At 41.2% G+C, this 16,674-nt stretch overlaps 1 protein-coding gene across 1 annotated transcript; it reads right to left on the reverse strand.

The window, feature by feature from the left end:
- Positions 1-238: 238 nt before the first annotated feature.
- LOC114775707 (valine--tRNA ligase-like) lies at positions 239-11,787 on the reverse strand. Its single transcript, XM_028966580.1, is given in 32 exon segments — positions 239-511; positions 808-941; positions 944-956; positions 1,118-1,296; positions 1,388-1,499; positions 1,708-1,932; positions 2,064-2,219; positions 2,312-2,439; positions 2,841-2,919; positions 3,021-3,089; positions 3,287-3,391; positions 3,528-3,653; positions 3,746-3,816; positions 3,896-4,001; positions 4,086-4,176; positions 4,484-4,642; positions 4,999-5,102; positions 5,621-5,745; positions 5,890-5,980; positions 6,077-6,165; positions 6,351-6,459; positions 6,561-6,680; positions 6,912-6,993; positions 7,798-7,962; positions 8,365-8,492; positions 8,584-8,684; positions 8,773-8,848; positions 8,959-9,077; positions 9,192-9,399; positions 9,549-9,692; positions 10,895-11,244; positions 11,706-11,787. Coding segments are annotated over 31 exon segments (3,828 nt in total). The 5' UTR covers positions 11,240-11,244; positions 11,706-11,787; the 3' UTR covers positions 239-442.
- Positions 11,788-16,674: the final 4,887 nt, after the last annotated feature.

Genomic DNA, 16,674 nt, shown 5'->3' on the forward strand with positions numbered 1-16,674 from the left:
GGTTCCTCCATGCAGCCAATTCATGCGAAATTCTTTTTGTGTGGTTGCCTGCAGTGTCTTGCTTGGTTGTGGAGTTTATTTATTTATATATTTTCTTCTCATAAGTCACTGCCTCAACATGGCACTTGCACATGTTTGGTAAATCACTGTACCCTAAGATGTGTGAATGCTGCCAATGGCCTCTTCTCTGTTCATGGGGCTCAGTACTGTTTTTATTTGTTCCCAGATTTTGTGACATTATGAACAAAAAAATTGTACCAAGATAATATTCAGAAATGTTACAACATGCATAATAAATAGTGGTTGGAAAAAAAAGAATAAGTCTTATGTTCAACATTTGAATTGCATCTGAGCGAGAAGTGCATTTATTTAGCTCCACAAAATATTTTAAAAATACTCAGACATGAGAAAAATAGTGACAGAAGAGGGGGTGGGTACTGCATTACATCATTCTTTTGAAGTTCTCTATGGCTTCTATTGCTTTCTGCAGCTCTGTCTGGCTCTGACGCAGCTGGCAAAAAAAAAGAGACAGGATGAAGTTCAGGATACAATGTCAAAGTACATCAATCATAATAGACACAAATCAACATTTTATGGTTAAGTGTTTTATTCCCCATATCAGGACTGGCAGATCTTTCAAGTAAATGTCACCACAAAAAAAACACCTGTATCCCCATGCAAGTCTTAGCAATCACACCATCACAGCACTGGCACTTTCACCGAAATCTTATTCACCAGCTACAGAATGTGTATAATTATTTTCTTAACTGGAATTTTAACACATTATTTCATTATCTTCCCCCTCACCTTCTCAGCATCCATCTCCTGCACCTTAATGGGCACTTTCTCCCTGTAGTCATTCTTTGCCATCTTTTCGCTCAGTTTGTCCATCTGTTTCACTAGCTCTCCCTTCTTGGCAGTCAGCTTGGCCACCTCCTTTCAATGTCAATCAGACCCTAAAGTGTGTCACATACATTTTAGGTGGCAAGTCTTTGAATAACAAACACATTGAGGAAATGTTCAGTAATACAGCCATAAATACATATATTAAAAAAAAATTCACCTGGTTTTATATAACAAATAAATAAAAAAACAAATCTACCAAGAGCCTTCTAACCTTGAGCATGAGATGGACTGTGCATTTGTCAGAGGCAATGGCTACTGCACAACCTTGTGGAATAGCAGCATCAGTCCCACAGACAGCATGGATGGCCTGAGAGTAAGAGAGGGTCTGGAGCTGCAGGCTGTACTTCTGTACCAGACATGTGCTTTCAGAGTCAATACACTGGAGGTAGCCTGAGAGATGGAAAGAAATGGTATCAAGAACATGGGTTACATGGTGTCCTTCTCAATGTTGAATATGTTAATTTTGAGTCTGTGGACTCACAATCAGCGCGGGTCTTGGTCAGGTTGTAGTCTGCCCTGAGTGAGCGGATTGTTCTGACCACAGTCATCACAAACTCCATCTCTGCGTCCACCACCTCACTGTGCCAGCAAAACTAAAGGCACACATCAGATTATTACACAAGCCAAATAACTAAACTATTTTCAAAACTGGTTATCCTCCTCAAAGTCAAACTGCAGATTCTCTGCATTCTGACTGGCGATCAAAAAGTTAGACAGAACTATAATACTAAATATTACATAAACTAATCCTTATTTATAAAATATTGCAAGTGACCCTCAATATAAAATCTCATCTCTAACCTCTGAACTCTCAGGGTAAGACGTGACTGAGATGCTTGGTGGACTGTCCTTAGTTGAACGTCGTGGCAACCGCTGGAACAGTTCCTCTGTAACAAAAGGCATGATGGGAGAAAGCAGCCGGAGCCCCACATCCAGGCAAGTGTAGAGGGTCTGTCTGCAGACATCTGCTTGACTTTGGGCATCAGAGTCTCCATCCGATCGACTCAGCACTGGCTTCACACATTCCTGAATAGAGGAGAATAAAGGAAGGAAAACATTTGCTCATCTGAGTGATATGTAAAACATGATATTGCTGATAAAGAACTCTGATAAATAAGATTTGCATTTATATTAAGCAAGACAAAAGTGAGGGTTACCAGGTACACATCACACAGCTCATAGAGCCAGAAGTTGTAGATGGCTGTGGTGATGCCAGGGAAGTCATAGGCCTCAAACCCAGAAGCACAAAGAACTACAGCAGCACTCAACCTGGACAAGATCCAGCGGTCAGAGACGCTCTCAGCACCACTCAACTGAAAAATAAAATAAGAGGCTATGAATGTTTCCCCCTCATGGTTGATTGTAAACTAAACAACCCATCGGTTCTGCTTGTAGGCTTGCCTACTTGAGATTTCTCCAAGGGTGCAAAGTTTTCACCAAGTGCCTTCATGGCAAACTTCACTGCGTTCCACAGCTTATTGCAAAAGTGTCTATAGCCTAGGATCCGGTTCACATCCAGATTAATGTCCCTTCCTGAGATTAGACAGACAGAAAAACATAATTGATAAAAACATCAAAACATTTCTTAATGCTGAACCTACAGCTGACCCAAATTGGACCCTTTTTTGTTCTGTACACTATAATACTTCAATGCACACTGTGTTATTTATATCTTGCCTCTGATTTTGGTGACCAGAATTTCAACAGTAAAATGAGTTGAGTGCTGTGGAGAGCTCCCCCCGGGCCAAAATATTTCATCCTTTCTACCTCAAGTGATCAATAATCATTTATCATGGCAGACTGAAGAGAATATATTCTGACGGGGGGGCCTCAGGTGCCAACATGAAAATCACCACTATAAGCCATGCTCCAAAAACATAGTAGATGATTAAAATAGATAATTGGAAATAAAATGGGCAGTTCATAGTGTTCACCTTGGCTGGTGTAAGCACACAGAGCAAAGCGGAGGGCATCAGTGCCACACTCAGGGATCCCGCTGGGGTAATCTGATTTCTGTATAATATAAAATTGTAATATAAGCATATCACCAATAAATGACTAATCAACTATATAACTACATTTTATTGCTATGCATGACTAAAATGCAGACGTACCTGTCCTTGTTTGGCCTTCTCAATCTCCAGTGGGTCTAGATTACTGTCTGTTAGCTGGTTGTGTAAACCCTGAATTAGATGACATGTGGTCAGGCAGGGTCATAAACCAGTCAACAGTAAATAATGACACTGACATCTGCAGATATCTGAGCAATCAGTGGCTCTTGGGACAGTTAAAGTTCTGGTAGACAGCTCACCTCCGCTCTGCTCAAGCATATAAATCAAAGTGAGGGTCACAGAACCTAAGAACAGGACAGGCTGTTTACCTCCAAAGAGATACCGGTGATGACATCCAGTGGGTCAATAACGTTGCCCAGAGACTTACTCATCTTCCTGCCATGGGCATCTCTTACAACTGCATGCAGGTACACCTGAGATCAGACACACACACTTAATGCATAACAATATCAAATGAGCATGTGTATGAGGATCATGCAAATATAACAAATCAACAGCAGTAGCTCTCACACACACACACACACACACACACACACAAAACCCTCTCACCTCTCTGAAGGGAAGTTTGCCAGTCAGTTTAAGGCCCATCATAACCATGCGCGCCACCCAGAAGAAGAGGATGTCATGTCCCGTCTCTAGCAGTGTCCCAGGGTAGAACACATTTAGATCCTCACTCTGTCAGAAAAGCAATTTAAAGAGATTACTAAATAATTAGAAACCTTTTAGTGAATAAATTTTACTGGGCATGTTTACAGACACGGTCTCACCTCATTGGGCCAGCCAAAGATGGATAAGGGGAAAATACCAGAGGAGAACCAGGTGTCCAACACGTCTTCATCTGAAACAGGCATGTCAAAAGTCAACCAACTCAGACGGTCGCATACACCACAGTAACTCACTGAAGATACCCTGCTTACCCTGTCTGAGGGAGATTCTCTCTGATGACACATTAAATCGCTTGGCTGCTTTCTCTCTTGCCTCCTCTTCTGACCGCCCGCTCACCCAGTAATGACCGTCAGTGTCCTGAGAGGATTATAAAAATGCTCTAAGAATAGGAAACACAACAGAAGAAAATAAACATACCTGAAGGCCATGTTTTATACATACCTCTCCAGGTTTGACTGATGAGTGATCAACAGTGATGAAGTAGGCAGGGATCCTGTGACCCCACCAGAGCTGTCGAGAGATACACCAATCCCTGTAGAAATTAAAGGAACAACTATGAGTCAGTCACAAGAACAAGCAGCAGGGTGTATGTCTTTAACTACAATTTACTAAGATTTTTCTTCTATTCAAGTGCTGAAGTTCTCCCATGCTGCAGCACTCAGAAATTGTTTCCTGTAACCAAAAAATATGCTGTTGTACATTGCACACCCTGCCTATATCTTCTTTTTTACTTATTGCGTCTTGCCACTCACCAGCAAGTTTTTTTCAGGCAAAAATTGACATTTCATTAGAACTAAATCTTAAAAAAGAAAGCTCATTTGACAGTCATTCTGCCAAACCTGATGTTGTCCATCCAGTTGAACCAGGTTTTGAGGTGGTGGTCTGGAATGATCTTCAATCGGCCGTCCCTCACAGCATCAGCTGCCTGCTTTCCCATCTCTGTGCAGTCAACGTACCACTGAGGCTTCAGCAGAGGCTCCACGATGTCCTTAGAGCGGCTGACAAACAGTAGATACACTTCAACACTCACTCCTTAACAGTAGTTTTTACTTCCACAGATACTTGAATAATACATTATTTTAGTAGGCTAAATAAACAAAAACTGTAAAAATAAACAGTTTATGTAAATGGAAAACTGTAAATAAATGAACAACCATGATAGCATTAATATGTATTATTCCCTTCTGTTCTCAAAACCATTTTTTGCCAAATAAAGCTGCTGATTGATAAAGAGCTGTTGCTTTACGTTGTGCCTAACTCTGTCCAATCAGTGTCTCAAGAGTGCTGTTGCATTAACGCAAAAACATACATTTGGCTTTTAAGTGTGGTCAAACAGGCAGGAATCTGGTCTTACCTGCACACAGGCACCACCATGGGATTGTCCTTGATCTCCTTAAACTGGCCCCGGTCCTTCAGGGCCTGCAATACTGCCTTCCTTGCATCAAAGCGCTTCAAGCCCTGTGCAAATGTGTGAGAAAAGGTTGGACATGGGGTGGCAAGTAGCCTAGTGGGAAGACCACAAATTCTCAGGTTCAAACCCTGAGCGATACACTTGACCCCGAGTTGCTCCAGTGGGTCTGTTTCTGTAACAATTGGCTCAGTCCTGTGTCTGCTAAATGCTTTAAATGTAAAAATACCATATCCAAATTGTACACGGTTCAGCTGCAACATTCAACTCAATATAAATATATGTGCTTCAGTAGCTCGTCTAAAAGATACCTAATATGTTGCACTTTTGCTGGTTGTCCGTGACAATGCCCTGCATAACAGTTGCACCTTGAAAGGCCTGCCGTTTAGGAGATTCTCTGACCCAGTCATCGAGACATCACAATTTAACTGTTGACTTGCTATATAACATAGGCCACTGACTGATGTGCATATAATGTATGACCGTACAAGCTAAATCTATTAGAGTTATCTATTAAACAGGTTTCTATTATCTATTTGAACAGGTTAGTTGGGCAAAAGTTCAGTACCAGGAAGGGAGGAGGCACATTGATAAGGTATCCATTCTCATCCAGAATGTTGATGAAGGCCAAGTTATGTCTAACCCCAACCTCATAATCATTATGGTCATGGGCTGGAGTTATCTTCACCGCACCTAAAGGGAAAAAAAAAAAAGATTGAATATACGTTTCCAGGACAAATTATTCTACTAAATTGAACAAATAGATCTGAATTTGAATACTTTTATACTACACATCAAATAATTAAAATTCCCTTGGAAAATTTTGATGCTATTGACCTGTTCCAAAGTTGATGTCCACAAACTCATCAAAAACGACAGGCATCTTTCGGTCACAGAAAGGGTGTATGATAGTTTTTCCTTTTAAATGCTGAAAGGCAAAATGAGAAGCAGCTAATTTACACAAGAATGTATTACTACATAATAGTTCAACAGTTCACCCAGATGGAGAACAGTATATGTGAACCTGGTATCGAGGGTCACTGGGATGGACGGCCACAGCTGTGTCACCCAGCATTGTCTCTATACGAGTGGTGGCCACAATGACTTCTTCATCTGAATCACACAGAGAAAAAAAACTTTATCAGACACCTTTTCCCAGAGGATTAAGTGTCTTGCACAGGGACACAATGGTAGCAGGTGGGGTTAGAACCTGGGTCTTCTAATCCACTAGGTTACTACCACCCAACAAACAGAATACAATCTTGGCAAAACAAGACATATTACTTCAAACCTCTCACCTGAACCTTCAATCTTATAAGAGAAGGACACAAGCACTCCAAACTCAACCTTCTCCTTGTACCCTGGCACTGGCAGCAGAGTCCTACCATTCAGCTCTTTCTTGTCCACCTTGGGAAGGGTAGAAATATGCATTTTCAAAACATGAAAAAACGTTGCGTCGAAAGTAATGATTTGAGAGTAAGAGTATACTGCATCAGGCCGCAGCTAACCTCTATATCTGAAATGGCAGAGTTCAAGGTGCAGGACCAGTTGACAAGCCTCTTGCTCCTATAAATGACTCCCTCCTCATGCATGCGGATGAAGGCCTCTTGCACAGCATAGGACAGTTTCTGCAGGAGAAACAGGAGACATCAAATAAGATATTTGAAAACGATTTAATTTCAAGTCACTAACAACACATTTGCAGAAATTACAAAATCTGGTTTAGTCTGTTTTTACCTACCGGTCATATTATCAATTAATAAAATACTCACACTGCGGTGGAAATCACTGACTCCTTGTGACACAGTTTAAAGAATTATATGAGGGTCATGAATGATTTGAATCAGGCCAATACTCACCGGGTCCATAGTGAAGCAGGCTCTCTCCCAGTCCAGAGATGAACCAAGCTTCTTCAGCTGATGGTAGATCCGATCGCCTTTTCTGTTGAACAAAAATGCTTTATCAGCTACATATACATTTCCTCATTCCTAAAATGTCTTACGTACTCTGTTAAAAACATTTTAGTAGTTTGCGATGTTAATGTACAGTACAGGCCTTTATTTTCATGACCATTTACATTGGTAGATTCTGACTGAATGCATCAAAACTATGAATGAACACATGTGGAGTTATGTACTTAACAAAAAGTGGAGACCTGGCCTCCACAGTCACCGGACCTGAACCCAATCGCGATGGTTTGGGGTGAGCTGGACCGCAGAGTGAAGGCAAAGGGGCCAACAAGTGCTAAACACCTCTGGGAACTCCTTCAAGACTGTTTGAAAACCATTTCAGGTGACGACCTCTTGAGGATCACTGAGAGAATGCCAATAGTGTAGAAAGTAGTAATCAGAGCAAAGGGTGGCTATTTTGAAGAAACTAGAATATAAATATAAAAACTAGAATATGTTTTCAGTTATTTCACCTTTTTTTGTTAAGTACATAACTCCACATGTGTTCATTCATGTTTTGATGCCTTCAGTGAGAATCTACCAATGTATATGGTCATGAAAATAAAGAAAACACATTGAATGAGAAGGTGTGTCCAAACGTTTGGCCTGTACTGTAGTGGTAGTCAGGATTAAATGTTCCAAAAGTACTGTCCATAATGTCAACGATTGTAATGAAACCAGTTTTACTCAATCAATTCCCCTCTGCAATTCACTCCAAAACCCAAAAGTTCCATTCAGGTTCAACTCTGGGAGGAGAAAAGTGATTCATCTGCAGTGACCATTCTTCTGTACTCACTCATTCTTCCATTTCCAGACCTCTTCAATAAATTTCTCCCTGCCCAGGTCATGTCGACTAAGTCCTCTCTCTCTCATCAGTTTCTTCTCTACTACGACCTGTGTGGCAATGCCGGCATGGTCACAGCCTGGGTTCCACAGAGTTGTCTCACCCCGCATCCTATGCCTGTCACATACATCAAAGGCCATATAATGTAAACGGCACGGCAGATTTATGTCATGTATAAATAAGATCTTATTTTAGATTTCACAATAAAGATGAATTCCAAAGTAATAATCAAATTACTTACAGTGTACAGCTCTAATTCTATGTTGGATCCATTAATTGTTATTTAATTAAGACTCATACTCTAGTGATTTTACACATTTATAATTTTATATATTTTTATATTTTTTAATGCTATACCTATATATTTTTTCTGGAACATACTGCTATGCACTGGGAATATGATGTCCTGTGCACAATGTTTTTGTTTATCTTAATAAAAAAAATCGCTATTTTATCACATTAGCACAGAAAATTTTTATATATTATTATGGTAATAAAAGTATTTCTGGGATACATTACCATCTGGTCAGACAATCCTGAATGGCATTGGTCAGTGCATGACCCAAATGAAGAGACCCAGTGACATTTGGTGGAGGAATGCACATCATGAATATTCCACGAGGATTTGGTTCACTAAGGCTTTTTCGCTATGGAAAATTCAACAGGATACTTTTATCATAATTCAGGCTTGAACAAGCATAGGTCATTCACAACTTGCATTTTGAGATTCCATCTTACCCCATACTCTGGCTTAAAAAAACCTTGGTTTTCCCACCATGGGTACCAGGCAGCCTCTACATACTGAGGGCTGTAGGAGTCAGGGAGGGGACTGATGACATCTAGATTAGCAGAATTAAAGCAGAATTAATACACATGATATGTTACTAACATGCAGACATCATGTAAGAAACAGTGCAAGCACTTCACCTTTCTTCTCTCCTGCAGGGGTAGGGATGCTGTAGGTGATGACACCCAGCTCCTTCTTCTCAGGTTTAGCCTTCTTCTGCAAGAGAAAAACACACACACACCACAGAAGGTTTAAGAAATGCATTTATTAATTTAAAAAAGCACATATTACAAGCACTGTAGATCGATGAAACATTCTGGCAGTACCTCTGTTTGCGTCTGCTGCTGTTTCTTCTTCTCCTCCATCTGTTTCTTCTGCTGGAACTTCTCCATCTTCTCCCTCTTCTTGGCTTCTTTTTTCAATTGTGCTTCTGTCTTTGGTGGACCTACAGCAAATAAATAAACTTTGAGGGTCCTGAAGTAAATAAATACATTGAATTCATTTCTATTTCTGAAACCAATCTGAAAATCTGAATTTAGTGCCTCGCCAATGGCTGTACCTTCATCAGCACATCCATTAGCTGCTCCATTGACTGCTCCGTTGTCGAGTGGGGGCTCAGATTTAATGGCAGTATTCAGAGTGACTGGCACCATCTTCTCACACAGTGATATTCTACCCAGAACCTTGAGAAACTGGGGCTGATTCACACATGTAACAAACCACCTACTGACATTCACCAGAGACTTCCTGTCAGACAGCTCCAAGGCCTGAATTAAAGATGAAAAGTTAAATTGCATTTCTATTTACATAGGAGTTGTCTAAAACTAAGACATGCATGCAAAGATGCTGAATGTTTTATGATTTGGTACAAATTTTTTTATTCCACCTTTCAGTCACACTGAAGGAAAACACTTACGTATTTGAAAGGCAAAAGTACAGCCATGGCCACAGCAATATCTGCAAGAGACAGAGTCTCTCCCACCAGGAACGTTTGGGGCTCAAGGGACTTATCCAGAGCCTTCAGCACACGAATCAACTCAGCCCTGGAGGTCTGCTGGAGCTGAAGAAACAAAGAACAATTGAACAACAAGGAAAAACAAGTTCCATATTTATATGGCAATATTGTTGCCCTGTTCAATGCATATTAGAGGCTCACACCAAAAAATGTGAGATAAAATGTTATAACAAACGATGACTGATTAAAAAGTAATCCCCTGTGGGTGCAGTGGGCAGCCATGAGAGGCATCCGGAGAGCAGTGTGTGGGTATGGTACTTTGCACAAGGGGACATCAGTTGCACCTTGACAGTCTGGAATCTAAACCCACACAAGGCTCCAGAGTTAGACCCGAGCCTGACAACCAGCCAAAACCAAACATTATTGTGGCGGCGAATGTCGGCCAACATGACTGTAGTCTTTTATACATAATTGTTCATGCCCCCCCCCCCAGTACACATTGCCAGTGTAACCAGAATGTAATTGCCGGAAGTTAGCGTCTGTTTCACGGCCTCAGCATCTATTTTCACGCTAATCAATATGCTCACCTGACCACTCATTTACTGCACAAGCCCAGTGCCTCCTCTACCCTGCTGCCTTCCAGCAACAGGCGGCAGCCAACAGATCATCAGGCCGAGAAGATGATCAAGTTCAAGCCCTTAAAACACTTGCACTTTTAATTTTATCTTGTATTCATTTCAGCTCAGTAAAGCGCTTCAAGCACCAACACTTTCAGTAACTTACAATTCTTCCAGAATTAACTATTGTTAGTTAATCACTTACAAGTCAACATTGCCAACATGGACAGCAATTTAACAAACAAACAAATAAATAAATAAAAACTGCGTTGTTAAATGAGAGTCAGAAATTTGGTACACACAAATGCACCCAGTGCAGTAAGTCTGCTTCCTTAGCCACTGGGCCACCACTTCCCCTCTATCTCCTGAAATTTCATGCACAATTAAATACAAACGAACACCATCACAATAGTGACAACTAACGATACAAAATCTGTGATGCATGTTTCCACCAACCCCAGGGTCTTAACAACCAATTTTGAACTAATAAAATAAAGTGGTAGTAACCTAGTGGGTAACACACTCGCCTATGTACCAGAAGACCCAGGTTCAAATCCCACCCACTATCATTGTGTCTCTACTGAACCTACTGATTGGAACTCTCTCTGGATAAGGGCATCTGATACATGCTGTAAATGTAAATGAAATCTACTTAAATAATAATGAAAAGATGGATGCATGCTCAAATACCTTTTTGTCCACTCCCACCAGACCAAGCAGAGGGAAGACTACAGAGCAGGAGATGGGGATCACCTCATTCTCTGCAAAACTAAGCCACTGCCAGACCTGACTCTCCTGCTGGGCACCTGCACCAGTCCTCTTGCCCTGCCAGGCCAGGTACCAGGCCACTGCACTGGGACCAGTCAGCACAGCAGCCTCACTGCCACCAATGACCAGCGCTGGTCGAGATTTGGCAAGCTGCTTTGGGGGCTCCTCTGTGATGACCCGTGGAGGAGAGGGGCAGAATTCCGACGCCACCAGTGCGAGGAGACTCTTAAAGTCATCAGGATGTGAGGAGACGTATAGCGAGTCCATTGCTGCTACACAATGAAGAGAGACGTTTTGTGCATGTATGAGAAAGACCAGAACGTACAAGCACTAAGTAAGGATTTATACTGAATATATATATATAAAGAAACAAACAAACGCGATCAAACACAACACTTCAGTTTGACAACTAACCAGTCTGCTTGCTACAGATATGACGTCAATTTCGTTTACATCAAAAATTATTGACAAATATGTATTGCTTGACAGAGGATCAGGAAAGTCATGCAACGACTAGTCATCGGCTGTACAGTTTAACAAACACTGACAAGTTAAAGATGCTGCAGCGCAGGTTAACTACTTATGCCGGGTAAAGCTAATTGGCTAAAGGAACTTGTTCAACCTGCGCATTCCATTCAAATAAATCAACATTTTTTAAAAAAAAAGGCTACATATGTGAGGGCTTTTAGAGTAAAAGTCAGTGAATTTAAACGAGCTTCATTCGAAACCATACCTTCTGGTAGAGGTAAGAAACGTCAGCCTAAACGCACATGCAGCGGAGCCGCACGAATCTCCAACACGACCGTAAAGCTATCGCCAGTGTCGTAAATCTGATCCGTCTGACGCAACCGTAATCCAAAGGCGGATGTGTAGCGCCCCCTGGTGACCTGGTGGTGGGTGTGAAAATAAAAGTGTGCTAATGATCAACTGTTTTTATTGTCTTATGCAGATAACTATCAAATTCCACAGAGACTGAAGAGTAACACTGAAGTTTTTCATGTGCAATAAGGTTTCTACCTCAACATTTATTTTTATATTTTGTATTTTATATTGCTAGTTGTCTTCTTTTAAAGATAGCTTTTACATGCCGTATAGCCTTTTTTAAGGCCATATAGCCATTTAAATTTTGTGCACTGTTGTTTGTGCATAGAGCTGCTATTCCATAGCCACACCCTCAACATCCCATTATTAAGAAATTAATAGCACTTTTAATTTGTGCCTATTTGAAGAACTTTTTTAATTGCTGTTGTGTCTGCTGTGAAATAGTTGAGGGAAAGAGTAACAATGGAAGGCATTATGGGAGGTGTCATGAGTTAGCGATGTGTCATTTTGGGGGTTTTTTTGTATGCACTTCGTAGTTATGGGGGTCACTGGCATCTGGAGGAGAAGGGTTGAGCACAAGGTAGTGCTGTATGCAGATGATTTATTGATCTATATATCACATACTGAAACATCCATGTTATCATTGAATCAATTTAGTCAGTTTTCAAGATACAAATTAAACTTCTATAAAAGTCAGTTGTTTCCTGTGGCTAGAGGAGCATCATCGTCTGACTATTCTAATTTCCCCTTTAAAGTATCAGAAAATTAAATTACATATCTAGGTATAAAAGTCACAAAGAAGCATAACTGTCTCTTCAAAGCAAACTTTGACACAGTGTTCCCCCTTTCAACTTCTTTGGTGGGAAGAATTAACTCTTATCAAAATGAACATACTCCCAAATTCTTGTATCTGTTCCAATTAATACCAACTTCATCCCTAAATCCTTCTGTGACTCTTTAGACTCAGCGGTAAACACCCTTGAGTGAAAAAAGCTCATCTTCAAAAATCTAGGAATAATTAAGACATGGCACTGACTAATTCCTGTTATTACTACTGTTCAGCAAATACATGTTATATTAAATACTGGTTCTATTTCCAGAATTAAAATAATTGTTCATCCTGGGTGTACATGAAGCTGAATTTTGATACGTACTTATCAGTTTTGACCTTGCTTGGATCTTCACTCCTATTTGTCACCCAAGAAGTCATTTGAAAATCTGGTTGTCTGGCATACAGTGAGAGTGTAGGCCAGGTGAGAAAGCATTTTTGGCTTTACAGGTTTCTCTCTTTTGAGTCTGATTATATTAAATTCCTCTTTTCAACCTTCTTTAGCTGATTCAAGATTGGCATAGAATGGGCATGCTTTAATGTATGTTTTAGAAACTTTGTGACTTTTGCTCATCTCCCACATTCACACTTTTTCAGATACCTGCAGATCAGACATTTCCTTTTTTTTCAGATGCCGAATTTTCCAGAAGCAACAGTTCCAAGTACAGTGGATACATCCTTACTTTACTTCCAAATCGTAAGTGGTTCTGGAAAGGTTTTGGAGAGATATATTCCAAACCTTGTCTCTTATTCATAAATGTCATATAGAACCTTGCCCACTAATTGCACATTTTGGCAGCACTGGTGAGGCCAATGCAGTGTCGTACATTATCTTTCACTTCCCTTTTGGCTTTGGCTCTTACTAAGGTGGAAGGGTGCTGCCCTGCCAACCCATGCTCAATTGTTGTGCTGCTTGAGTCTAGAAAAGGTTCATTATTCAATAAGTGGCACCAGCACCAACTTTTGCAATGATTGGGGGTTCTTCCTGAATTACTTTTCAAGCCTTCAGGTTAAAAACCAGACTTCCAGCATTACCCAGCAAGTTTTCAGCAATGTAATGGTGCTGCTTTTCTTTCCTTTATTACTTTACCAGGCTTGTATACAGGGTTATTATGTGGGGTGGGGTATTGAGTCAGAGAAGGGGGAGGAAAAAAACCCTTTATTCAGCTACATTCCACTTTTTTCTTTCTAATCCAATAAAAATATCTTTGAGAAAAAAACTACCATGATGATAAACAACAGGGAGCAAAAGAGACCTGCAGTTCTTGCAAGCAGCATTAAACTGATCTTCAACCCTTGACCTCAGTCAGTTATACCAGTTCTGCAATATCCCAAATAGTCTCAGTGGCTGAAATAAAATGAAAACAGCAACTTTGCTGCAGTTCCTTCTCAAAACGTTCACAAAGCTAATTGCGGGTCCTGTTCAACCCATACAGCAGTCAGCAGGGTGCTCAACAGACCACCCAGGTGCCAGCAGGAGAAACTAGCTGACGGTCTGCTTATTCCACCACCATCATTTCCTCCTCCTCCGCAGATTGCTGCCTTCACATCCTCCCACTCTGAGATCCAGTCTTGTTTTCACTTTGAGCTATAAAAAGTCACAATTTGGAAACATTTGACAAATTAAAATTCCATATTTTTGCCCCAAGGCCTATTTATATGTCACTGTTCATTTTCAAAACATTGTTTATCCATCTGTGCAGTCATTCTATGAATTTGCTAAATCAGGTCAGGGTTGCAGGGAATTATCCAGCTATCCATAGATTGCATTTCTATGTTAAAATGTTCTAGTGTGAGGAAAGACCCATAAGGCATTCATTTGAGACACTATTTTATTCACAACGGAACATGTAACATAATGAATATTTCAGCAAATGTATGCACAATTTTACAAAATTATGCACAAAAGGTCTCAGAATTGTTGGGACATGTGGTTAGGAGGTTAAGAGTTTTGATGTTGGAATTTGGTCCCGTTCTTACCTGGTATAGGTTTCCATGTGCTGAACAGTTTGTGGTCATCTTTGATGTATTTCGCTTGATGATGCACCAAATCTTCTCTGGGGGTGAAAGATCTCGACAGCAGAGAGGTCAATTCTTCACCCTGACTCAGTCATTCTGTTGTAATAGCTGCAGTGTGTCACAAGGTCATCCCTGAATTAGACGTCATCTGGGGGGCATATTTGCTCTTAAACATTAACATTCATAATTCCTTCCAAAACATGCAAGTTGCCCATACTATATGTCTGTATGTCATCAAAGATGCCGGTAAATGCTGGTAAGATGTGAATGCTGGTAAGACACTGGAAGGTCTCCCTCTTCTCTAGCATGCAGGACATGGTGTCCTTGACTGACCATAGAGTACTTTAATTTTTAAAAAGTCAATTTCACCTGAAACTAGACACGATGGCACTTACGGACCATTTTCAAATATGGCTTCCTTTATGAAAGTGACACACCGCAGAGCAAAGCACATGGCGCACATAACAAAATTGAACTCATCACCCTTTGTGTGCAGTGGGCAGGCATGGGGACGCCAGGGGAGCAGTGTAGGGGTGAGGTACTTTCATTCAGGATTTGAACATTTCCAGTGTGCTTCCTTACCGGCTAGGCCACCACTGGTTTTGCATAGAGCTTCAGATGGCATCTGCACAGGGCAGGGCAGATTGTGTGACAGTGGTTTCTGGAAGCATTCCTGAGCCCATTTAGTAATGTCATTGACACAGTCATCTTCAGGATCTGAAGACCATGGACATCCAAAAAAGGCCTTCAGCCTTGTCCCTTTTGCACAGAGATATCTCCAGTTTCTCTGAATCTCATTATGCACTGTAGATGAGATTTGCAAAGCATTTGCATTTGCAATGTTGACTTTTTAAATTATTCCACAATCTTTTTATGCACTCTTTCATAGATTGACAAGCCTCTGCCCATCTGTACATCTGAGAGACACTTCTTCTCTAAGACATCCCTTTTATATCATATTACAGACCAAAGATCTTATTATCATATTATATATCAATCATGTTAAAACCTATCCTGAAATAATAAAAAGTTCATGTTAATTTTCAATGAAGGTTTTATTATATACACACACACACACACACACACTACACACACACACACACACACTTAGATATAAACACACTTGTTCTAAAAGGTGTGTGTGTGTGTGTGTGTGTGTGTGTGTGTGTGTATATATATATACACTTTTTGAACATGTGTGTTTTCAACTGCATTATTAAAAGCATGCATGCCATAATTAAGCATGATTTATACATAGAGTAGACTGAATGTCATTCCTTAACAAGACACTTTTCTTTACGATATTTAATAACGTGTGGCAGTGGCCCACTCCGTCTCATTAGAGTCAGGGATGAAGCGCAGGAGCGGCCGGTGCGGTGGCATCTGATGTCGCGGCTCTGCCACGACCGAGGTCCCCAGCTGGGACAAACAATGGGGGCCATGAAAGGCGAGGGGAGGGTCGCTCGGATGCAAATACGTCTACTTTGTGCGGCTGGAACTGACAACCGGCGGTTTTCCCTCCAGCAGCGACGCCGAAAGCCGCGTTAGCTGAGGGAGGAACCGTGGAGGGTGGGCGGCACTGCGCCTCGCTACAACACCGGGGACCCACAAAGGTAGGCGGCGCAAAAAAAAAAAAAAAAAAACTAAAGTTTTACTGCAAGCGTCTGTGCTTAAAAAGCTGCCGATGCAAAAAAAAAAAAAAAAAAAAAAAAGGTCAGAGGAAACGTCGGACTTTCATCGTTTTCAAACGCGGAGGACCAGGGTCGAATGCATCGGCAAAGCGACGTCCCGGACGGGCGGGTAGAAGTTGCACCACAACCTGTTGCTCGGTGCAGCTTCCCTCCCCCCGGCGCCACTTGTCACTGTCGCGACGGGACGGGACGGGACGGGACGGGACAGCGCCTCGCTTTTTAACGTGTCCTTCCCCGGTTAGACGTTGCGGGGACGTTTTGCTTCGTTTTACTTTATTTTGTGCGACTGAGCCGTTTATCTGCAGACCGACGATGCGCCGACTTTCATTCGGGACGCGCAT

This window comes from Denticeps clupeoides, unplaced genomic scaffold (genome assembly GCF_900700375.1).
Source record: "Denticeps clupeoides unplaced genomic scaffold, fDenClu1.1, whole genome shotgun sequence".
NCBI classification, from domain to species: Eukaryota; Metazoa; Chordata; class Actinopteri; order Clupeiformes; family Denticipitidae; genus Denticeps; species Denticeps clupeoides.